Raw genomic sequence first — 23,614 nt, forward strand, 5'->3', positions numbered from 1 at the left:
AGAGTCAGAGAGTGCTAGGTGGGCTCTGTGTGTGTGTGTGTGTGTGTGTGTGTGTGTGTGTGAACATGCACAGCCCCATTCTCTTCTGTGGTGGACTGTTTATCTTCAGAAACAAACCAATATAAAAAGTCCGGACATCCTGCAGCAAACAAAGTGCCTCCAGTCTGCACCTTGAGAGGCAAGAGAAAAACATCCCTCAGCTTAAGCTGGACCTTCTGGCTTCTTGGTGCTGGAGTCTCAGCTTCGACATGGTACTGGCGATTACTCCTTCCCCTTGCAGGTCGCCCTTGGAAGCCACAGGCCCAGAGCTGTATCGTTTTCAAAGCAATGATTGGCATGGGCAGAAAACAGAGCAAAAGAGGGGCGAGCGTTTTTGAGAGCCCCAAGTGAAGATTCTAGTACAAGGAAAGGGAAGTTACAAAGGAGAAGAAAGGGAAAACAAGCACCGCCAGGCAGAGAGACAGGAAGGGGGTTTGTGCGGGGAGTCAGGGTTCCAGTCTAGCCAACGTTTTCCTAGCCACTTATCAGGCCCTTGCACCAGGGACAGTATGACACCCCTGCCCTCGTGCTCGGTGGGACTGGATGATCTCAAAGACCCCTTTCATTGCGATATGCACCCCATCGCTTTGAGGCCCAACAGCAGCTGGGTGCCTGAACCTAGCCTGCCTGCCTCTGGAGGGGTGACGAGTCTGCCCGGAGCACACCGAGGCCCCAAGTCGTGACAAGCCATCAGGTGCCTCCATCACCCAGGGAAATGGTCATCTGGAATACTCCGCACCTCCGGCCCAGGTGGGCCCAAGCTGGAGAGAGGGCAGGGGAGTCTCCCTGCCTGTGCCTCTGGCCCTAGCCTGTGCTACTCTGGGGGCCCTGTCTAGGGTTGCAGAGCACCAGAGCTTTCCAGCCAGAGACAGAGTCAGGCTGACAGGGGAAGATGACAGCTGGGGTGCAGAGCGGCCTCAGTAACTGACGCCATCACGGCGAGTGGTGGCTCTGCTCCAGGGCAGGCCTGGTGTAGGCAGGATCCCGGAAGTTATCGTGTCCATCCCCTGGCCTTCACAGGAGCCCACCTCACAGCAGGGCACCGGAGAATCCTAGCAGCGATGAAGGACCCCGGGGAAGAGCCTGACAGGTCCTATGGTGCGCCGTCCCAGGATCTACTTCATCTGGCCTCAGAGGAAAAGAGCTGGTTTCCCCTGGAGTCTCAGATGGCTTGAAAGTTAACCCTGATTCCATCATGCTGAACCTGCTCATGGCTCTACCTCCCTTGAGATCACAATCATAGATTGTCACAACTGAGGACCTTCAAGATGTCCTCCTGTGACCTTCGCATTCAGATGCATCCCTAAGGGAGTCAGTTTCCCATGCTCTTGCCTTCCTGAGGGCACATTCAGCCCAGCAGGACATTGCTCAGAATCAGAAGAATCTATGCTGGGAGCTGGTGCGGACTGGCATGTGTGGTTGCCCACTTGTCCCCACCCAGCCCTGCCCAGGTGGCACTCACGTTGATCAGGGCCATGATCCAGAAGGCGTACGACACGCGGGTCCCTGCTCCATCCTGCGGAGGCAGCTTGGAGAGCGACTGGTTGGACCAACGCCACGCCTCAGCGTGGTGCTGGCCCAGGACCCTGGACGCATGGAAGAGGTGGCTGCCAGAGGTGCTGTTGGCTGTGCCATTGGCGGGCAAGCAGTTGGCCTCAGACAGGAAGGGGTCAGCAATAAGGGGGCTCAGCAGAGCACCAAAGCCCACAAAGAAATGGAGAACCTGGGGAGAGAAGAGAAGTGGTATGGGTGGGGGATGGCCCAGGCTTCATAGCCCATCCCCCACTCTGTGCCCCATCTGGGGAGGCCCCAGAGGGGGGAGCAGAGAAGTTCCTCTCAACCACTGTCTTGGCCCTGGGATAACGTGGTGACAGTGGCGATTCCCATCTCTCCCACTTCCTTCTTTCCCAAAACTTAACCACAACCAGCTACCACCCCAGAGGGAAGGGGAGCTTTTGATAAAGGGAAGGACTGGACAGGAAGAGAAAGACAGAGAGGGGGATGGAGCCAAGAAAGCAGCAAGAAACCATGCCATCATGGCACTCTCCAGTTCACAAAGAACCTCTTCTCCGGAGCACCTGGATTCCTGTGACCACTCTGTGCACAGGGAGCATGACCTCATTTTAGAGACAACAAGACTCAAGGCCAGAGAGAGCGTCCCAGTGTGGCTCAGCTGGTGGTAGCCACACTGAACTGAGTCCCTGGTGCCCTTTTTGCACCATCACCTGGCCTATATGAAAAGACACCTAGCCCCAGGGAGGGGACTGGGAGAGGTGAGAGCACCCAGGGAGCCCCCCACCCCCGTGGCTGCCCACCACCCAGCCCCATGCCCGCCTGTGGGCTCACCTGAAGGAAGATGGCTGAATCCTTCTGGTAGATCCTCACCAGTTGCATGTTGGCCACGGTGTCGATGCAGCCCATGGCGAGGCCCGCCAGCGCCATGACAGAGGCCAGCACCGTCACATCTCGACAGAAGGGGATGACGGCAAACACCAGTGAGATGGCCAGGGAAGATGTGAAGAGGGCCCATAGCGACTGGGCCAGGCTGCAGTAGTAGAAGGGTGAGGTCAAGGGGCTGCCTAGAGCCTTCAAATCAAGAGCCTCCTCCATGTCCTCCCTTGGCTGGACAGCCTTGGAGAAACTTCTGGTGGAAGGGGGGAGGGGACTGTGGAAGAAGCTCTGTCACTCACTAGAGGTTTGCAGGCAAGAAGTTTCTTGTGCCCTGGTCTTCCCAGGTAACCATCCCTCCTCATAGGGTGGCTGTGAGAACTCAAGAAACCATGTGAAGTGGCACACAGTGCACACTTAACTAAGCGTAACTGCTACTATTTGACTTACAAGCAATTTTAAATTGTTTACTGACAGGCGTGTATGGCTGGCTCAGTTGATAGAGCCTGTAACTCTTGATCTTAGGGTTGTGAGTTCGAGCCCCACGCTGGGCGTAAAGATTACTTAAAAAGAAAGTCTTTAAAATAATAAATAAGGGGCCCCTGGGTGGTTAGGTGTGTTAGGCGTCTGTCTGCCTTTGGCTCAGGTCATGATCCCAGCGTTCTGGGATTAAGTGGGGAGCCTACTCCTTCCCTACCTCCCTATGTTTATGCTCTCTCTCTCCCTCTTTTTTTTCTCTCTCTCTCAAATAAAATCTTTAAAAAAAAGGAAAATAATAGTTTACTTTTAAACTATAATATACAAAGATATTTCTGTCCCTCTCATGGATGTGCGAGGGGAATCTACTTTGAGTGTCTCTGGGTACTGTGCCATATGCACCAAACTGGAGGTGGGACGGGGTAGAACCCGAACCCCCCACCCCCACCTGTACCAGCTGGGCTGCAATGCGCTCTCCCCACACAGGAAGGGCAAAACGGCCAGGCCCTTTACAGATGTCAACTAAGCCACCTGAACCAAAGCCCTCAGCCAAGGAATTTGGGTAATTTGGCACCCTTCCTTCCTCCCTCCAGCCCTTGGGCAGAGATCTTGGCTCTGCAAGTTTCTGGAAGGGAGGACCGGTGGCTGTCCTCACTGAGAGGTGTCTGGTAGGTGACCTTCCCGCAGAGGAGCCCACAACAGGCAGGCTGAGGGCCTGTTCCTGTACAAGTGGGCGAGTAGACGGACCGTCCGGGGCTCCATCAGGGTCTTGTTGGTACACCCTACCTAATAACCAGACTCTAAGGAAAGAAGGATGCCTTGTATTTTCCAGAACCACTCTGAAAGACTGATGTGGGTAAAGGACATTGGATAGCAAGAAGGTTCTGGGGACGCCTGGCTGGGTCATTGGCAGAACACACTACTCCTGATCTCAGAGTTATGAGTTCAAGCCCCATGTTGGGCCTGGAGCTTACTTAAAAAAAAAAGAAAAAAAAAAAGTTCTGGAAGAGAGAGCTATAATTTTCAGATTATGAACAGTTGTTCTGGCTGCTGGACCTAAAAACGGGGCAGGGGCCTGTAGCAAGAAGACTGGTCTGTTGCCAGCACATTAGGGCAAAGAGAGAGGCCCAAAGGAGAGCTCCCAGGCTACATCTTTCCCAGAGGTTCTTGCCTCTGACCCCTTTGGTTCTCTGCTTGGCCCATCTTTGATCAAATCCTCTGTCAGAAGGGCTCTGCTGATAGCACTAGTTCATTATTTTTTCTTATTCTCAGACTGATCTCTTGGAGAGATCACTGATCATGACCCCTGTCTGTTCCCAGCTCTGAGCAGGAAGGGGGGACTCCCATGACCTTTCACCCCAGCCACTAGGAGGAGGACAGGGAGGATGGTGTTGTGGGGAGGCCTGTTCAGGTCTCTCCTGGCCCCAGTTCTACCTGGCACCCCTGCTCCGCAGGCCCCTGGAGCTGAATGCCCAGGCTGCGCACTGACTTTCCTGAATATCTGCCTCCTGCAACCTGGCCTCAAGTCTCTCTCTGCTCCCTGGCACCCAGCACAGAGGGGATGCCCACATTTCTACAGGTGATGAAAATGGCGGCTTCTCATGATCGTTCACTCTCTCTTTCCCTCAGGCAGCCTGCCTCCTGGCTGGCCTGACTTCAAGGATAGCAAGTGGGTCCTCTGTCTCCCCCTCAACCATTCTCCCTGTTGAACTGGCACATGGGATGGGGTGACCTTTCCACCACCTGGCTCACCAGTCTGCAGTAAAGCGTGGCTGCCCCAAGCTAAGTGCACAGACCCTTGAAGAGTTAACCCATCATCATCATCGTTGCCCTGCAAAACCTAGATTCATTAACGTGGTTAATGATCAGCTCTGTAGGGGTGCCCTCAGTCGGCTAACTGGGTTAACTGTCTTCCTTCAGCTCAGGTCCTGATCTCAGGGTCCTGAGATAGAGCCTGCTTCGGGCTCTCTGCTCAGTGGGGAGTCTGCTTCTTCCTCTTCCTCTGCCCCCTGCCCCCCACCCCTGCTCCTGCTGTCTCTCAAATAAACAAATAACATCTTTGAAAAAAAAAATCAGTCTTGTAGCAAAGTCCTGAGGGAATGGGACCTGGGATCAGTCAATGAGAGTGGAAAGAAGACTACGGGAAAAAAAATAGCAACTGACATTTGTGTACAGGCCCAAGGCAATAGGCTTTGCAACTGTGCCTGTTTGAACCACAAGCAAACTAAGGCTGGGAGAGGCTAAGAAAGAAGCTGACAGTCTGGACTCAAACCCAGGTTTTCTGTCTTGATAATCCCTACACCATGCTGCTTTTCCATGGAGGAGAGAGAGAGAGAATAAAAGGGCTGGTGATGGGCCACAGACCCAGGCAGGCCAGAGAGAGGGGCAGTCAGGAGGGAGTAGAAGGCCAGAGTCTGCAGAGCCTTGAATGACAGGCTTAGCGAGCAGTGGCGAACAGCTGGCATGGCCAGAACGTGAGCCCCAGTGGTCCCTCTGCGGGTGTTCTGGAGGCTCCAAACACTTCATATTCTGACTGCTGGCTCCATGGCAAGCTTCCCGAGGCATCTGCCGCAGCCTGTTCACTGCGGAACCCCGTGCCTGGCATCGTGCTTGGCCCTGAGCTGGTGCTCCATCTAGGGCTGCTGGCTGTTGCTAGTCAAATGAGCAAAAAGCTTGAGGAAGGCTTGTCTTGTCACCCACACAGGATGGCCTGGAGCCTTAGGAGCCTGATGTGGGAGTTGTGATGGGTGACACAGAGACAGAGGGAGTCAAAGACAGAGACAGAGAGACAGAGGCAAGAGATAAAGCCTTAGCTAGGGCCAGGATGCCAGGGGGGCAGTAGGAGGCTGGAGAGGTTGGGGTGGAGGGGGAGGGCCACGGTCACGGTGGGCTGCCCTGTACAGGCCTTTCCTATACAGGGCATTTGTGCCTTTTCACCTTGTCTTTCTGGAGGACACTCAATGCCCCCAGGGAAGATTTTTGTTCCCAGGCCCAGGGACAGGCAGGAAAGGATGAGACAACAGAAAGGAGAGGCTGGAGGGAAACTGGCCTGGGAAGGCCCTTCCTGCATCTCCTGCCAACCCCTAGGGCGCGATTTGAGCCTGCCGCCTACAGCTACGGCTGGGGAGGGCGAAGCCCATCTTGGGCCTGCGATTCCTGGGCACTGGGGGATGGAGATGTGTCCCCATTTCCTGGGGACAGCTGCAGCACAGGAAAGCTTGTGTTTTAATCCCAGCAAACTGCCTGCCCTCCCTGCTTGCTTCAGCAGAGCTGTGCCTGGGCTTTCCAGAACTCAGCCTGAGCACATTTCTCCAGAATGGCATATGGCTGCCAAGAGAAAAGAAGTCCCAGATACATCCCAGAGCCAGACTGAAATACACTAATTGGCTTGGTCACTTAATGGTTTTGGTCAATGGCCCCTTCCAGGAATGTGGGTAATTGAAAATTATGGAATAATGATGTCAAAACAGCTTTGGCACCGCAGATGTACTAGGATTTGTAATCAGACCAGTCCTCGGTATAAAAAGTGTCAAATCACTATGTTGTACACTTGAAACTCATATAACACGTATGTCAACTGTACTCCAATAGAAAACTAAAAATTAAAAGAGGAAAGACTGGTCCTAGACCTAACTCACCATTTCCCAGCAGGAAGCTCGGGGCAAGGCACTTACACATAGGCCCTCTGAGCCTTTACAGGTGAGTACCTAGCTCCTTGCTAGAATGGGGATCGGCAGCTCTGCCTTCTGAGGCTGCTAGACGGTGTCAGTGCGATGTTACAGTCCTTTGCTCACTCCCTGGGATCTTCCCCCGGCCATCAGCCATCAGCAGCCCCTTTCCTCAATGATGCTCACCCCCTCTCTGCCAGCAGCCAGGCCCAGGGAAGTACCCTCAGCAGCTCCCAGATTCTCCAGCCAGGCTCTGCCTCTTTGTTCCTGCTGAGGAGCCTGCTGGCCTGGGGTGACCATGGGAGGTTGGTCCGGGAGATGCTATAGTGGCAGCAAGGACCTAAGAGTCCTGCCCCTTATTTTATAGATCAGGAGCCGTCCCCAGATGGGGGAACAGAACCAGGATCCAGTTTTTTGACTCTCAATCCAGCATCATGTCACTGATCTTCCCTCCCCTGGTCCCAGGTTCAGAGGTTAATTAAGGCCAATTAGAGAGGGGACCTCACTCCCCCAAGGCCTGGCGAGATGCAGGGACAGCTCGGAAAGTCTAAGGAACCCTTCCTTGGAAGCCTGAGAAATGTCCAAGTTACTCATTGATGGCTCCACGTGGAACATGAAGTGGGGGAGGGAGAGCAGGGAGCCAGGTCCTCCCCCATCCTAGTAGTGGTTCCACTGTAGGTGCCTGAACCACCAGTTTGCTGAGTGACCTTGAGCATGCTGCTCCCCCTGCCAGCTCAGGTGCTCTGCTTTACCCAGAGGGTACATGTGATCACCTTGACCTGGCCTTGCCAGGGTGCTGGCTCTGGCCCTCCTGTTTCTGTGATAAGAGGAGGGGCTGCCTGGCTCCAAACCAGGGGAAGGGCTTAAGCAATAAGATGTCAGCCAGTCCTTCCCGCCTTCTACACCCCGGGGTGGGGAAAAACACTGCTGAGGACCAGTCCCTTGTCACCTCGATGTGGGAGGACCCCAGGATGGGCACTGACATTCTCCCCATCCTTACCTGGGGGCATCCCCCTGCCCATCCTGATAATCTTCTTCCCCGAGGGACCAGGGAAGAGAGGTGCCCTGAACCCAGGAGAAGTCAGAGGCATCCCTGCCCCCTCTCCACCCCAAAAGGAGTAGGCAGCTTGCAAGAGAGGAGTGGGGGCTCGGGACAAGAAACCAGGGGTCAGGGCACGCCCTGAGCGCTAGGGCAGGCTGAAGACTACGGCTCCACATGGCCAACCGGGAAGAGGTAACTTAGACGGAGCAGGCCAAGAGAGGCTCCCCGGAACTGGTCACCCCCACAATGATGCCCCAGCTCGCTCAGGGCCCTGTGTTAAGGCTGGGGAGACTCAGAGGGAGGAGGAGGAAAGCCTGTCTTTGGGGAGATCCCAGCCTAAGGCAGGACTCAGGCCCTATTAGACTTAGGTTGGGGCTGTGCCCTGTGTGTGATGATATTTCTGGCCTGCTGGGGTGCAAGCCCTGCATGTTGGGTGGACTTGCAAATGGGTCAGCCCAGAACCCTGTCATGCATGGCTCCCTCTTGTCATTCAGGTGTCAGCTCAAATGTTACCTCCTCAGAGCAGCCTTCCCTGACCAACTCTGTATTGTCATCCTCACCCTTATTTATGTCCTTCATTTCACTTACATGGTGCTCCAGAGCGTAAGCTCCATGGGAACATGGACCTTGTCCATCATATTCACCCCGAGAATGGGGTCTGGCTCAAAAGATACGTGTTGGATGAGTGAATTAAGGGGTGGGATGAATTTAGAAATTTTTGGGTTGAGATTTTTCTTTATTTAAAAAATTGAGGGCGCCTGGGTGGCTCAGTGGGTTAAGTATCTGCCTTCTGCTCAGGTCATGATCTCAGGGTCTTGAGATCAAGCCCTGTCTCAGGCTCCCTATTCAGCTGTGAGCCTACTTCTCTCTCTCCCTCTGCTGCTGCTCCTCTTGCTTGTGTATGCTCTCTCTCTTTCTCTGTCAAATAAATAAACAAAATCTTTTTTAAAAATTGAGATAAGGGCACCTAGCTGGCTCAGTCAATGGAGTTTGAGACTCTTGATCTTGAGGTTGTGGGTTTGGGAGTCATGCTTGGTGTAGAGGTTACTTTAAAAAAATTTTTAAATTAGGGCAGCCCGGGGGGCTCAGCGGTTTAGCACCACCTTCACCCCAAGGCGTGATCCTGGAGACCCCGGATCGAGTCCCATGTCGGGCTCCCTGCATGGAGCCTGCTTCTCCCTCTGCCTGTGTCTCTGCCTCTGCCTCTCTCTCTTTCTGTCTATCATGAATAAATAAATAAAATTTTAAAAAATGTTTTTAATTATCTCAAAAAAAATTTTAGATAATTTACATACCATAAAATTCATCTATTGAAAGTGTGTGATTCAATGGCTTTTAGCATGTTCAGATCTGGGAACCATCACTCCAACTTAAGTTTACAGCATTGCCCTCACCCGAGAGAGAAACCTTGTACCTGCTAGCAGTCACTCGCCACTCCTGCTCCACATCCTAGGAACCTACCACTCTGCTTCCTATATCTACAGTCCCCTTCTGGACTTACATAGAAGTGGAACCATACAGCATGGGGTCTTTTGTGCCTGGCTCCTTCCACTTAGCATGATGTTTTCATGGCTCCCTCATGCTGCAGCTTGCATAAGAACCTCACTGATCTTTCTGGCTGAATACTATTCCACTGTATAGGTGTGCCACATTTTGTTTGTCCATATGTCTACTGATGAACATTTGGTTTGCTCCTTCTTTTTGGCGTTATGAATAATGCTGCGATAACATTCCTGTATAAGGTTTCGTATTGACATGTTTCAGTTCTTTGAGGTATATACCTAGGAGTGGCATTCCTGGTCATGTGGCAACTCCCATGTTGAGATGAGTTTTTAAAGCAAGAATCATGTCTGGGGCCAGACCACCAGTAGGCTCTCAGCCCAAGTTTGCTGCATGCTGAAAGGTAGACAAGCTGCTGGGAGGGAGAGACAGAGGCTTTCTAGATGGGAGACCAACCAAGGACCCAGCTCAGAGGACAAAACTGGCTTTTGTGTTGTGTTCCAGGGACTTCAGGGGCCAGCATCTTAGAAAACCAGGTTTGACAGTGGCCTGGGAAACCATGTGTGGAAGACTGGATTTCATGTAACAGGCAGGAGGGAGTTAGAGCTGGGTCTTGGGCAGGGCAGGACTTGTAGGAATTTGGGGAAAATTAGAGACAGAGAAGGAGACAGTGAGTAGGACAGGGGAGAACTCAAGCCTTCAATTAAGAGGGCGCATACAGGGGAGAAGCCAAGGTGAGGCTGGGAGAAGGCTGAGGAAGGTCCGAAAGCCATTTACCTACCCTGATGCCTTTGAGATAAAGGGGTCTCCCGAACTACCCAAGGTGGTTAGACAGGTCCCCAAGGAACCAGGAAAAAAACACCCCTAACCTTTTATCTAAATACCCCTTTCTCTTTCCTATCTGACAAAGCACATACCCATACACCCTGCCAACCAGGTGACTTTGTGTTCTTCTCCTCTCTGAATGGCTCCCTGCTCCCAGTAAGCAAGATATTTCTAAGGAAGTTTTAATCCAGATTCTTCTGACCCCAGTTGCACTTATCTCCCTCTTAGGCTGCATGTGGCTGCTTCCCTCAAGATCTCTGTCTGTGCTAGAAGCTGGGAGCGGGGGGGGGGGGGGGGGGGGGGGGGGCGGGCATAAGGGATGGAGGTGGGGGGCTGATCCTACCCTGAGTAGAGAGCTTCTGTCTTGTCCCCTTCTAACAGCCAAGGCCATCTACATGCAGATCCTCCAATGCATGTACCTATGGAGGCTTCCAGAAACCCTTTTCAGCCCTGGTCCTCAGTCTGGGCCAAGCACTGGGCAGGACTTGACTTGGGCCGCCCCATGCCTCTCCCTCGAGTCTGTCCACAACAGCTGGCTCTCGCCATTTGTTAAACCAACTCCCCCAACCCCCCTCACAAGTACCAGCCTGGCCCACTAGCCAGTAATCACTTAAGCTGAAAAGTACTGGGGTGGGGGAGGGGAGGTTGGGGGGTGAGGAGCTGGGAATATTTGCGTTTGAACTTGTGGTGAGGTCCCAAGGTGTCAGGCTTTAGTGGCTGGTTTCAGGGCTACTGGCAGTTCTGTTTGTTTTCAGAAATGGGGGATTGTGACAAGCTATCCAGTCCTAGCTAGGTAGTGACTCCCGTTGACACACAAGCCACCCCTGTGACAAATCCTTCATTCCCACTGAAGTCCACTTTGCTCTTAGCCAAAGGAAAGGCTTCTTTATGGCATTTTGTTTTGCGGGCAGGAGGACTGAGGTTCAGCATTTAAATGTGAACCTGAACTGATAGGACTTATGCCCTCCACCCCACCCTACCCCCACCCTCAGATCCCAGCAGGAAGCCCCAGAGGCCCACAGTTTCCTTCCCAGGAGCGGCAGCTCAGGAATACTCAGCCCATATGCCTGTGACTGGTGAGGACAGGGTATAACTTGTACTCTGCACAGTTCAGGCTGACTGCTCATAAAGCAAGAGTCATTTCCCAAGTACCTGGTTCTAGAAACAAATACCTGGATTCAAATCCCAGCTTAGGAGCTGTGTGGTATGACGTGGGGTGAGTGTCTTAACCTCTCTGTGCCTCAGCTTCCTTAGGCACAAACTAGAGATGTTAGTACTACTCCATAGGGTTGTGGTGAAGATAAATGAATCGATACAAGTGAGGTACTGAGAACAGTGCCTGGCACTGAGCAAGAACTCAGTGAAATTAGCTATTACTGTTCCCAAAATCATTTTTCTTTCCTGTGAGCTGACTTCCTCACCCACGACCCTTTCCACTGCCTGTTCATAGCTCCTGGTTAGGTAAGGAGCCTGGACGGAGGTGCGGAGCAAGTGAGGAAGACATGGCCCAGTTGGACGTGTATCTCTGTTGTTTTCACAAAACCTGGCACACCAATCTGCCATTTAGAATTATCCTCATTCCCTCTTCCTATTCTTTGCACTGCATGTGTTCTTAAAAAGTTCAAGGTAAGGGAGCTTTTTTAAGTCAAAATACTTTTTAAAAAGAAAGAAAGCAAACAGAAAAACACCCTGGTAGATTTCTAATTAAATCTCTAGGCAGAATCTGGAAGGATCTTGAGGTTTTGCGAAAGACTTTTTGAATCCCCCATGCATCCAATCCTATACAAACCCCAGAGAAAACCCAGTGTGCACAAGACTTGCTTCTTAAGAGGATTCTTCCATTTACAAGAGAATTTGACCCTGAAGATAATTGCTCTTTAATTGGTACTGTTTTGTCCACTGGGTGCCTTAAGGTGGGGTCTACCTGTATGACACCTGTGCTCTCTCCATCAGCTCCAGAAGCAAGGTGGATAGGAAAACCTCTCCTCAGGGACACGGCCCGGGCACGGGCACGGACACCGGGAGGAGTGAGCCGAAGGGGGAGAGCAATTGGCCCAGAATGCACTCCCTCGACCCCCAGATGTTCCTCTGGGGTCGCCTAACTCTGGTTTTGTTCCTGGGCCGTCTGCTTACTTGAGTCCATGCAGTCCAGAAAACCACCCAACCGGGAGCTGGAACCAGGGAAATCTCCAGCAGCCTCCAGCTTGCAAGTCATCTATCCCCTGCTTTGGGTCTGTTTTCCCAGCTGCACTAGGACAGCCAATCCTGCTGCCTTTCCAGAGGACTCTGTGGGGGCGGCCCCATCCAATTTAAGCCTGGCGATCGAGGCTCCGCAATGGTATATACAAAGGGACCTCTCCGGGGCCATGGCAGGCAGAGTCCGGGGCCCTACCCTGGCGCAGAGGCCAGGGAGGAGTAACACGGAGTGGGAGAAGTGGAGGGGGACCCCGGCACCAGAGATGGAGGTCGCAAGCTCAGCCTGAGACACCCCACGCCTCCCCTACGTGGCCCTCGCGGAGAGTCCCGAGTGTCTCAGAGGCAGAAGGGTTTGGCCTCCGGGGGCCAATGCAGGAGGCCTGACTGTCTGAAGCAGGTCCTGCGTGGCGCAGGACCCAGCAGCCCCGTGCCCACCCCGGGGTGGCGTGTGCCAGCTGAAGTGGAGCTGAGGGTCTGAGTGGACCCCGCAGCCCGCGCCGGCACCTAGCACGCCCCTGGGGTGACACTCCCACTCTCCTTCCACCTCACTTCCACTCCGCCCCCGGCAGCTGGGGCGACACCCGCAAAGCTCGGAGCCGCCGCGCACGGGGGGCCCTCCCCGCCGCCAACTCCATCACCCCGCGCCCCCCACCCCCGGGCTCCGTGAGCGGGGAGCGAAGGCAAAGGAATAATCCCCAAGTCACCTTCAGTCTCTGGAGAGACTTTTCCGGGGAGAGCTGGGGTGGGGGAGGGAGCAGCCCTCCGGCTCCGGCGGGGCGCGGCTGGCGGCTGGCGGCGCGGGGACGGGTGGTCGCCGCCCGCCCGAGGGTCGGGGCTCCGGGCAGCCTCAGCCCGGGGGGGGGTGGGGGTGGTGGGCAGGCGCTCGGCGGCCGCCAGGGGCGCGAAGGCAAGGAAGGGAGAGGAAGGGCAGGGAAGGGTCGGCGCGGCCGTGCCGAGGCGCGGGGCGGGCGCGGGGCGGGCGCGGGGGCTCGGGGCGCGCTGGGCACTCACGTCCTCTTGAAGACGCCCCCGAGGGCGCTGCCCAGCAGGAGGCAGAGCTGCTGCGAGAAGAAGACCCAGGAGATCTGGGGCAGCGAGCTGTGCGTCTGGCAGCGCAGGTCCAGCAGCGTGGGCCCCAGGAAGGCGATGCACAGGCCGAAGCTGAAGAAGACGCTCCAGTAGGTGAGCGTGGGCTGCAGGTTGCGGCGGAGCAGCCCCGGCACGCGGCCGTCGCAGCCCATGGCCCCGCTGCGGGCTGGCGGCCGCTGGCTCCGCGCGCCCGAGCCCGAGTGGAGCGCCGGCCGGCCCGGGAGGCCGGGGCGGGGGCGGGGCGGGAGGGGCGGCCTGGCGGGGGGCCCCGCCCTCGCGCCCGGGAGCGGCGGGGGCGCGTCTGCGGGGCGCCGGCCTCCCGGGGCCGCCCGAGCCCGCGCTCCCCCCGCGGCTGCGGGACGCCGAGCGCCGGCCGCCCGCGCCCCCGCCCCCGCCCCCGCCCCCGCCCCCGCCCCCGGCCCCGGCCCCGGCCCCGGCCCGCCGGTCCGCCCTGCCCGCCCCCGCGCGCCGCCGGGGGGGTACCGGGGGGGCCTGAGCCCCCGTCGCGGAGCCGGGCGACCCGAGCCCGAGGCGCCCGGGGTGGCGCTGCCGGAGGGCGGGAGGAGCACCCCCAGACTCCAGCCCGGCCTGGGCTTCGCGGGGGAGGAACGACGCTCGGGGCCCACAGATGGACTTCGAGGGTCTGACAGCGCCCCCACCTTCCCTCCGAACAGATGACAGAATCTCCTACGTACGTTCTTTCCTGGGGAGACTGTGTTCTTGGCTTTCGCTAGAACCTCAAGAGGGAGAGCGCCTTGGAGAGAAAACCTTAGGAGCGTGCGGTCCTCCGCTAAGCCCCGCGCGCAGCGGGAAGCCGCAGGTGTCCCGTCCAGACTCCACGGGCCTCCTGATTCCCGGCGGGGAGGGAGGAGGCGGCGGTCTGGAGAAATCCCGGGAGGAAGTCGGAGGTAGGCCTCCAGGGGTAGAAAGATTTCTGGGGAAAATTCCGTTTTCTGCTGGAAAAACTCGGACGGGATTGCGGGGTGAGAGGGGTCAGTCCCCAGACTGGTAGTTGTTGCTGGGGCCTGCGGCTGACAGGGCCTGACCCTCCTCCCAGGAGGCCGCCGAGCTGGTGGGTCCCGTGTGGTCCTGCTTTGGAGGGAGCCAGGGTTCCTGCACTGGCCCCTGGAGGCAGAGCAGTATGTTCAGAGTGTCCCCTCTGCTCAGCTGTTCTAGTAGCGGCAGGAGCCGGGACATCGTGCCCACGGGCCCTCCAGGGGGACCAGAGCCGAAGAGGCTGAGGACGTAGGAGGGTGGATGCTCTCATGACAACTTGGCATCAACAGGGGTAATTAACTTCTCTTGGGGGGACTGATTTCATCTCCCAGTGGCACTCCAGCAGCTGCTGCACTGCCCCCACCCCCACCCCCAGACTCTGAGCACCTGAGAGCAGAGTCCCAGGGTCTCTCTGGCTCAGTGGGCTGGAAGGTAAGAACAATTACTTATTCAGTGGTGATAATGGTGAGTCTACACAGTATTTGTGATTCAGTGTAAAGTTATCCTCTGGAAAACAAAAACAAAAAATAAATCATAACTACAAGCGTTTGACTGGATCCTTCATGCCGTTCTCACAGAATTCTAGGACCACAGAAGCTCAAAGTTGGAAGGAACCATCTCCAACTTGAGCCCCCTCTTCCCTCTCCATCATTGCTGATAAATGTTTGTCAGTCCTGTTCTTGACCGATACCTCTTACTGTTGGGGACCTTACCTATCATTTCCTGTGGGTCTTCTTCCAATGTGGGTCAGCTCCAGCTGTAAGGAAGGGTTTCAGGCTCAACTGAAACGCCCCTCCCTATGTCTCCCCATAGCCACCCACAAGACAAGGCTAATTGCTCTGGGCATGTTAGTCTTTCAAGCACATGACCCCATCCTAACACTTGGCTTCTTCAGCCCAAACACCTGAAATTCTTTCATAATTTCCTTAGATGGTATTCCCTAGATATATCACCCTACTGGTTCAGCCCCTCCAGCCACAATGGCAGTGACCCTGGTACAGTGAGGCAGCCCACAGTGTCAGGGGCGCTACAAGCATCCTATAGCTTGATCTGGGTGATGGTTACACAGATATAAACATATGTAAAAATTCATTCCATACAAACAAATGTACACTTAGGATTTATGTCTTATAGTGTACACAGGTTACAGTTTGATAAAATAGTAAAAAATAAAAATAAGTAAACAAAAACAAAGTGAGGGACGCACTCACTGCTGGGTGGCTCAGCAGTTGAGCATCTGCCTTCAGCTCAGGTCCTGATCCCGGGTCTGGGGATTGTGTCCTGGATCAGGCTCCCTGCAAGGAACCCGCTTCTCCCTCTGCCTATGTCTCTGCTTCTCTCTCTGTGTCTCTCGTGAATAAATAAAGAAAATCTTTTTTAAAAACCACACAACAAAAACAAAGTGAGACACTCTATTGTGAATGCAATACCCAGCCTCCTTAGGATCAGAAAGCCTGCCTTCTTTTCTTCCTTTCTTTCTTTCTGGCATGCAGGGCCCTTGAGCTAGGACAAGCAGGCAGGGAAACAAGTACAGCAATGAGGTACTTTCTGTCATGGGGATGGTTTGAGTCCTGCAGGCGGAAGTATGTCATTTTGCCTGGGAAGGCTTCGTTCCTGGACTGGATGTGGAAGGATGGGTATGTGAAAAGGTTTCGCTCATTGTTTCTTCTTTTTCTTTTCCATCTCCTCTATTTTCCAATATCATCACATTGTCTACCTCTTTCAGGAACCTTTTCTGGAACAGTCCAATCCAACCCCCAAATTCCAGCAAGCCTCTGATCCCCTCCTTGCCCCGTACAATCTTCCATGTCAGCTGTTATATCCAGGGATGGTCAGCTTCCTCTTCCTGCCACCCCTGCCTCCCCTGCAGCCAGTTAAATGGTGAGTTCTTAAGGCCTAGGGCTATATTTACCATATTATATTATATTTACTAAATCTCCCCACCCCCATATGTGTGCCTCACAGAATGCCTTGCAGATAGCAAGTCCTGGAAAAATAGCTGGGGAACTGAATTATTTGCACATTGCCTTTACAATTATTTTTGGTTTTTCATTTACATATCTTATCTCCCAATGATAAGTTCCCAAGGACAGAGGGCTGTCCCGTATTTCTTCTGGGTCGAGAATACAAATGTCTAGCCCTAGCTGGGCACCCTGTGGTCGGTCAATCTTAAATTTTAACGACAAAACCTTGGATGGTCCCTTAGCCACTCTCGGATTTCTCTCCTTGCACATTGGAAGGAAATTATCCCTTTCCCCTAGTAGCTCTGGAAAGCAGTCTGAGGCCCCCAAATAAGGACAGATGGACTAGATTGGCAGAAAGGATCAATGGGAGTGAAGGGTCCTCAGGCTTTTGCCGACTTGAATCTGTTTATTTGCCTCAAGGGTTGCCTCCTCTGGAAAGCTTTCCCTGACTTCCTTGGGGCCCTCCTTGGGGGCCCTTCCTAAATCATTGCTAATCATCCGTTGTGTTGCCTCTCCTCCAAGGCAGGGGCCATTGGGTTTGTTCTTCACCAAGTCCCAGGATCAGCTCCTTGGTGAGAGGTGTTTGCACTATACTGACTCCCACTTGCTCCTGGAAGTTGATAAGCAATAAATGCCCAAACTCCTTAGTGCATAGAACCACAAGTACACTTTGTCTTTGTTCCTGTTTTTGTTAGAATTGAAAACCTTAAATATTAAAAAATATACAAAAAGAAGAGTTTTGATTATCACAGCCTAGAGGGGGCCACTTGGGCTTGGGCCTGATTTCATGTTTGGCAAAATCCTCTAAGTAACCGTGGGCCTGCTTTGGTCCCCAGTGCCCTCTGGTCTCTGCTTCCCAGACTCTGAGGAAACCAGGCAGGAGCAGTTGAAGAAATCTCTGTTTCAAGGTCATTAAGCACATCTGCAGTTCCTCTGGCCATTCTGGGGAATGAGGCTGCCCTTCCCCTACCTCACAGCCCCCACATCATTGCCTGCTGGCCAGAGTCTGGAGAATAGATTGGCAGGCTCTGTCTGGGGTTGGCATGGGGTGAGTGGCAGACAACCTGGTGCCAAGGACTGGACCTAGATGACCCAGCTACCCTACCCCACATGAATGCAAACAGCAGAGATGCGCATGTGTACAAAAAGTCTCCTTTGCCAAATATCTGAATGAACCTAGTTATCTGCTGGCATGGAGAGGTGGGGGATGGTTACTGCAGGTGCCAAGGGGGAGAGGAGAAACAGGAGCAGATGAGATGGCCCAGAAGCATCTTAAGAGGTAGACCAGTGGCCACATGCATCCTGGAGAGAATATTGCATAATACCTAGCATTTAGCTGGTGCTGAGGATATGTTAGCACTTAAAAGTGCTAGTTAGGGGCAGCTCTGGTGGCTCAGTGGTTTAGTGCCGCCTTCTGCCTGGGGTGTGATCCTGGAGACCCGGGATTGAGTCCCACATCAGGCTCCCAGCATGGAGCCTGCTTCTCCCTCTGCCTGTGTCTCTGCGCCTCTCTCTCTCTGTCTTTCATGAATAAATAAATAAAATCTTTTAAAAAAATAAAAGTGTTAGTTAAAGCTAGTCTAACTTTAGGGTCGGAAGGAACCTCTGAAATGATCCTTCCACTTAGAAACAGAAGCCTGGTTACAGGCTGCTGCAGGTAGCCATTCAGCCTCAGCTTTATTATGGCCAGGCTGAGGGCAGGCTGTGAGATGTGTGAAAAACAGCCTTGAATTCCTCCTCTCTAAAATGGGAAGAATAGAGGCACCTGGCTGGCTCAGTTGCTAAAGCGTGAGACTCTTAATCTCAGGGTCATGAATATAAGCCCCATGTCCACTGTAGAGCTTAAAAAAAATAAAATGGGGAGAATAATCCCTCCCTTGCTGGGAGAAAATGTAGACAGAGTGTAATACAGGAGCTTATTCTCATAAATTCTCATAAATACAGATTCTAAATAAATCCTCTTCTTCCTCCTCCTCCTCCTTCACAACAACAGTACAAATTGTTCTCCTGGTTTTATACACTAATATAGTGGCTAGCAAAGTATGTCCCTAGACCGGTAGCATGGGTATATCCTGGAAACTTGTTAGAAATGAAGATTCTCCGGATGCCTGGGTGGCTCGGTTGGTTAAGCCTCCGACTCCTGATTTTGACTCAGGTTATGATCTCAGCTCAGGTCATAAACTCAGGGTTTTGAGATTGAGCCCTGCATTGGACTCCAGGCTGGGCGTGGAGCCTGCTTAAGATTCTCACTCTCTCTCTCTCTCTCCTTCTGCCCCTCCCCCCCCTGCTACCACTGCTCACACTCTCTCTAAAAAGAAAGAAAAGAAAGAAAGAAAGAGAGAGAGAAAGAAAGAAAGAAAGAAAGAAAGAAAGAAAGAAAGAAAGAAAGAAAGAAAGGAAATAAATGAAGGGGTGCCTGGCTGGCTCAGTCAGTAGAGCATGTGACTCTTGGTCTCAGGATTGTACGTTTGAGCACCATGTTGGGTGCAAGATTACTTAAAAATAAAATCCTAAAAAAAGAAAGAAGAAAGAAAGAAAGAAAGAAAGAAAGAAAGAAAGAAAGAAAGAAAGAGAAAGAAAGAAAGAAAAAGAAAGAAATGCACATTCTCAGTCCTGCCCCAGACCTGCTGGATCAGAAACTCTGGGGGTGTGTCTCAGTAATCTGTTTTACTTTTTATTTTTTTTAAGAATAATTCTTTTTTTAAATAAAGATTTTATTTATTTATTCATGAGACACACACACAGAGAGAGAGAGAGAGGGGGGGGCAGAGACTTAGGCAGAGGGACAAGCAGGCTCCCTGCGGGAAGCCCGATCCAGGACTCGATCCCAGGACCCTGGAATCATGATCTGAGCCAAAGGCAGACTGTCAACCACTGAGCCACCCAGGTGCCCCAGTAATCTGTTTTAGTAAGCCCTCCAGGATATTCAGATGCAGTACGGTTTGAGAATTATTGCTTTAGAGCCAGAAAGGAAAAGTCTAATTCCCATTCTACAGAGAGCCATTCACTATTTGAAGACATTCTTCATGTTCTTCTTAAGTTTCATTGTCCCCAGCAACATCCTCCTCACTTCCTTCAGCCATCCCTCATTGGCCATGTATTCCAGACCTTTTGCCATACTTATCTCCCATCACATCATGCTCTGATTGTTAGTGACCCTCATAAAAATGGGGTCTCCCAGCACTACCCTCAGTGCTCCCAAGTGATCTAAGCAGCACATGGTGCAATGCGTTCACTGCCTCCTCTTCCCTAGAAACTTTGACAGCTATTTGCTGAGTGCCTGTTCTGTGCCAAGCACATGATATACAGTAACTTTTTGTTTACATTTTTTTGTAAAGTAGACACCACACCCAAAATGTGGCTGAACTTACAACCCTGAGATCAAGATTTACATGCTCTATGGACTGAGTCAGCCAGGCACCTCTTATTTACTTTTTTAAAAAATTGATGTTAAACTTACATAGATTAAAATGTAAAAGTCTTAAGTGAATAAACTGAATTTTTATATGTGTACTTACCCAGGTGAGCACCACCCAGATCAAGATATAGAGTATTTCCAGTACCCACCCCAGAAACAATAGTGTGTTTGCTGAATATTATGTCTCTGAGAGCGTATATGTCACCATATATACACCATCATTTATTTGTCCCATCTGCTATTAATGGACATACAGGTGGGTTTCCAGTTTGGAGCTATTTATCTATAAGGCTGCTGTGAACATTCATGTACTTGTCTTTTGGGGGACATAACCACTCATTCTATTGAGGATATGCCCAGAAGTGAAGTTGCGAGGTCACAGGATTGGTTTAACTTTAGGAGATGCTGCCAAACAGTTACCCAAAGGGATCGTACCAGCCTACACTCCTGCTAGAGTTCCAGTTGCTCCACATCCTTATCACCAGTCGTGTTCATTTTAACCCTCATGTTGGGAAGTTTGCATCTTAGAGGTTTTCATCTGCATTTCTCTAATAACAGATAATGTTCAGTATCTTATTACATACTTATTGGCCACCTGTACATCTTGTTTTGTGAAATGCCCCTTCAAGTCTTCTGCATACTTTAAAAAAAAAGGTGTATTTATTTGTTTGAGAGCGAGAGAGTGAGAGAGCTTGGGGTGGGGTAGGGGGAGAGGCAAGGGCAAAGGGAGAGACAGAGAATCTTTTTTTTGTCTTTAAGGTGTGCCCTTTTTGAACTGGTCTCAATGCAGTGTACAGGTAAGCCCTGGATGCCTCCATGCCTCAGCCCCACTCCCAAGGAGACCAAAAGCCTTCATAAATCTTCAACTGGGGGGACAAAAAACAGGTGCCGTGACGGCAGAACATTCAAAATAAAACAAAAAGAACAAGTATTAAGGCAAAAATTTGGACTACATAATTTACACAAAAGCAATTCTATCACCCTCCCCGGGGTGTGAACTCGGGGGAGGACAGGCCCTTCTCTGCAGGGAGAAACGGGGTGGCTTTTGGGAAGGCAAAGGACTTCCTGTAACAATGCATCTCATGATATTTGGAATGACTATTAAAAAAAAAAAGAAAGAACAATGTACAATCAAAGTCCTTGGCCACATTGTAGAACTTTGGGTATGTTCGCTCCAACCCACTGCTGTCACCTTCACTGTTCCAGTTTTTAAATCCTGAGTCAAGGGCAGCCCAGGTGGCGCAGTGGTTTAGCGCCGCCTTCAGTCCAGGGCGTGATCCTGGAGACCTGGGATTGAATCCCACGTCGGGCTCCCTGCATGGAGCCTGCTTCTCCCTCTGCCTGTGTCTCTGCTTCTCTCTCTCTCTATGTCTCTCATGAATAAATAAATAAAATCTTAAAAAATAAAATAAATAAAAAATAAATAAATCCTGAGTCAAGCGCCAAAGAAACCAACCCAAAACAAAACAAAAATTAAAAATCCAAAAACAAAATAAATAAATAAATAAATAAATAAATAAAGCCATGCCAATCTCATCTTGGTTTCTGCGCAAGTTAGGTTTTGTCAAGAAAGGGTGTAACGCAACTAAATAGCAGTCTGCCTGGAAGCATTTGCGGTGGACGATGGAGGGGCCGGACTCGTCGTACTCCTGCCTGCTGCTCCACATGTGCTGGAAGGTGGACAGTGAGGCAGGATGGAGCCCCCAGCCCACACAGAGTACTTGCGCTCAGGGGGTGCGATGATCTTGATCTTCATTGTGTTGGGTGCCCGGGCAGTTATCTCCTTCTGCATCCTGTCAGCAATGCCGGGGTACATGGTGGTCCCACCAGACAGCACTGTGTTGGCATAGAGGTCCTTGCGATGTCGCCGTCACACTTCATGATGGAGTTGAAGGTACTTTCACCGATGCCATAGGATTCCATGCCCAGGAAGGAAGGCTGGAAGAAAGCTCATTGGGCAGCTCATAGCTCTTCTCCAGGGAGGAGCTGGAGGGCGTGGTGGCCATCTCCTGCTCGAAGTCCAGGGCCACATAACACAGCTTCTCCTTGATGTCACGCACGATTTCCCTTCGGTGGTGGTGGTGAAGCTGTAGCCACGCTTCGTGAGGATCTTCATGAGGTAGTCCATCAGGTCTCGGCCAGCCAGGTCCAGGCGCAAGATGGCATGGGGGAGGGCATACCCCTCATAGATGGGCACTGTGTGTGGGGCACTATGTGGGTGACTCCGTCACTGGAGCCCATCACGATGCCAGTGGTGTGGCCAGAGGCGTACAGGGATAGCACAGCCTGGCTGGCCACATACATGGCTGGGGTGTTGAAAGTCTCGAACATGATCTGGATCATCTTCTCACAGTTGGCCTTGGGGTTCAGGGGGGCCTCGGTCAGCAGCACCGGGTGCTCCTCGAGGTCACACGCAGCATGTTGTAGAAGGTGTGGGGCCATGTCGTCCCAGTTGGTGACGATGCTATGCTCGATGGAGTACTTGAGGGTCAGGATGCCTCTCTTGCTCTGGGCCTCATCGCCCACGTAGGAGTTCTTCTGGCCCATGCTCACCATCACGCCCTGGTGCTGGGGGCGCCTCACGATGGAGGGGTCCTATGAGGTAGGCATTATTATTCCTTTTTTATGGATGAGGAAACCGAGGCTCAGGAAGACAGAGTAACTAGCCCAGTCACCCAGCTGGAAAGTATTGAAGCTGAATTTTGAGACCACTCCAAAGTCTGGATCCTCCCCATGATGCCATCTGCCTCTCACATTCAACTCCTACTCACACACCCAAGACTTGTATATGGGCTTATAGCTGGTGACATTGCCCCCCCCCCCAGGAACTACTATTGAACCAAGTCTTCCTGTCTTGTCTATGTGCAGTTGATTTATTGAAGTCCTTTTTTTAAACAAGGATTTTATTTATTTATGCCAGAGAGAGAGAGAGAGAGAGATAGTGAGAGAGAACACAAGCAAGGGGAGGGGCAGAGAGAGAGGGGAAGCAGGCTCCCTGCTGAGCTGGGAGCCCAAAGTGGGGCTGGATCCCAGGAACCCAGGATCACGACCTGAGCCAAAGGCAGATGCTTAACTTACTGAGCCGCCCAGACACCCTGATTTATTGAAGTCCTATGCAGTATAGGACTTGGGCTATGTGGAATAATGGGAAGAATATGGACGTGGGAGCAGGACAGACCAGCACTAGGTTCTGGTCCTGCACTCGACTCTGTCAACTCTGGGCTCGACACTGTAAGCCCAATTTTCTTCAACTGCAAAACATCACATCCTTACAGTGTTGCGGTGGGATGAAATGAAGGCACACTTGAGCCTCTGGGAGAACACCAAGTACGGCGCCGCCTACGCCTCTAAGTCACCTTCTCCTACCCTGAGCCTCATGTAATTTCGATTTGGGTTTCTCCTCCCTGCCAGCACACTTTGGGTCTCATCAGCCATGCAATGGAAGGGCTATTCCTCCAGCTGCTCCCAAGTAAGGATGGCACCTTACATTCTTTTTTTTTTTTTTTTTAAGATTTTATTTATTCATTCATGAGAGACACAGAGAGAGAGGCACAGGCAGAGGGAGAAGCAGACTCCATGCAGGGAGCCTGACGCAGGACTCAGTCCCAGGACCCCAAGATCATGCCCTGGGCCGAAGGCGGCACTAAACCACTGAGCCACCTGGGCTGCCCAGCACCTTACATTCATAATGTATGGCTACTAACAGTCATCCAACTCATTGAAAAAATATTGAACACAATGCACCATCCTCCACCCTCCTAATGAACCTTTCATTCAGGGCTCAGGTGAGCTATTCATCCTGTGGGGAGGCCCTGCCCCATCATTGCTACCCCAGGTGCCTGCATCTCCACATACCACAATTCCTTGTGATCACCAGTTGGGGTGTCCTTGATGCAGATCAACTGTCAGCATCCTGAGGATGGAGATTGGGTCACACAATCCTTCTGTCTCAGGCATACAGCCCAGCACCTACCTGGTATATAGTAGACATTTGGAAAATACTAGTATATGA

At 52.3% G+C, this 23,614-nt stretch overlaps 1 protein-coding gene and 1 pseudogene across 1 annotated transcript in view; both read right to left on the reverse strand.

Annotated features, from left to right (window-relative positions):
- The window catches only part of MFSD4A (major facilitator superfamily domain containing 4A), a 29,379-nt gene extending 15,944 nt beyond the window's left edge, over window positions 1–13,435 (reverse strand). The window contains exons 1-3 of the mRNA XM_041723657.1: window positions 13,147–13,435; window positions 2,386–2,584; window positions 1,502–1,762 (exon numbers count right to left, since the gene is read on the reverse strand). Coding sequence (XP_041579591.1) covers window positions 1,502–1,762; window positions 2,386–2,584; window positions 13,147–13,376 — 690 coding nt within the window. The 5' untranslated portion in view covers window positions 13,377–13,435. The remainder of the gene's footprint in view (window positions 1–1,501; window positions 1,763–2,385; window positions 2,585–13,146) is intronic.
- Window positions 13,436–14,217: 782 nt separating this feature from the next.
- LOC121471542 lies at window positions 14,218–23,037 on the reverse strand (annotated as a pseudogene).
- Between the last annotated feature and the right edge of the window lie 577 nt (window positions 23,038–23,614).

This window comes from Vulpes lagopus, chromosome 11, assembly GCF_018345385.1.
Source record: "Vulpes lagopus strain Blue_001 chromosome 11, ASM1834538v1, whole genome shotgun sequence".
Classification (NCBI taxonomy): domain Eukaryota; kingdom Metazoa; phylum Chordata; class Mammalia; order Carnivora; family Canidae; genus Vulpes; species Vulpes lagopus.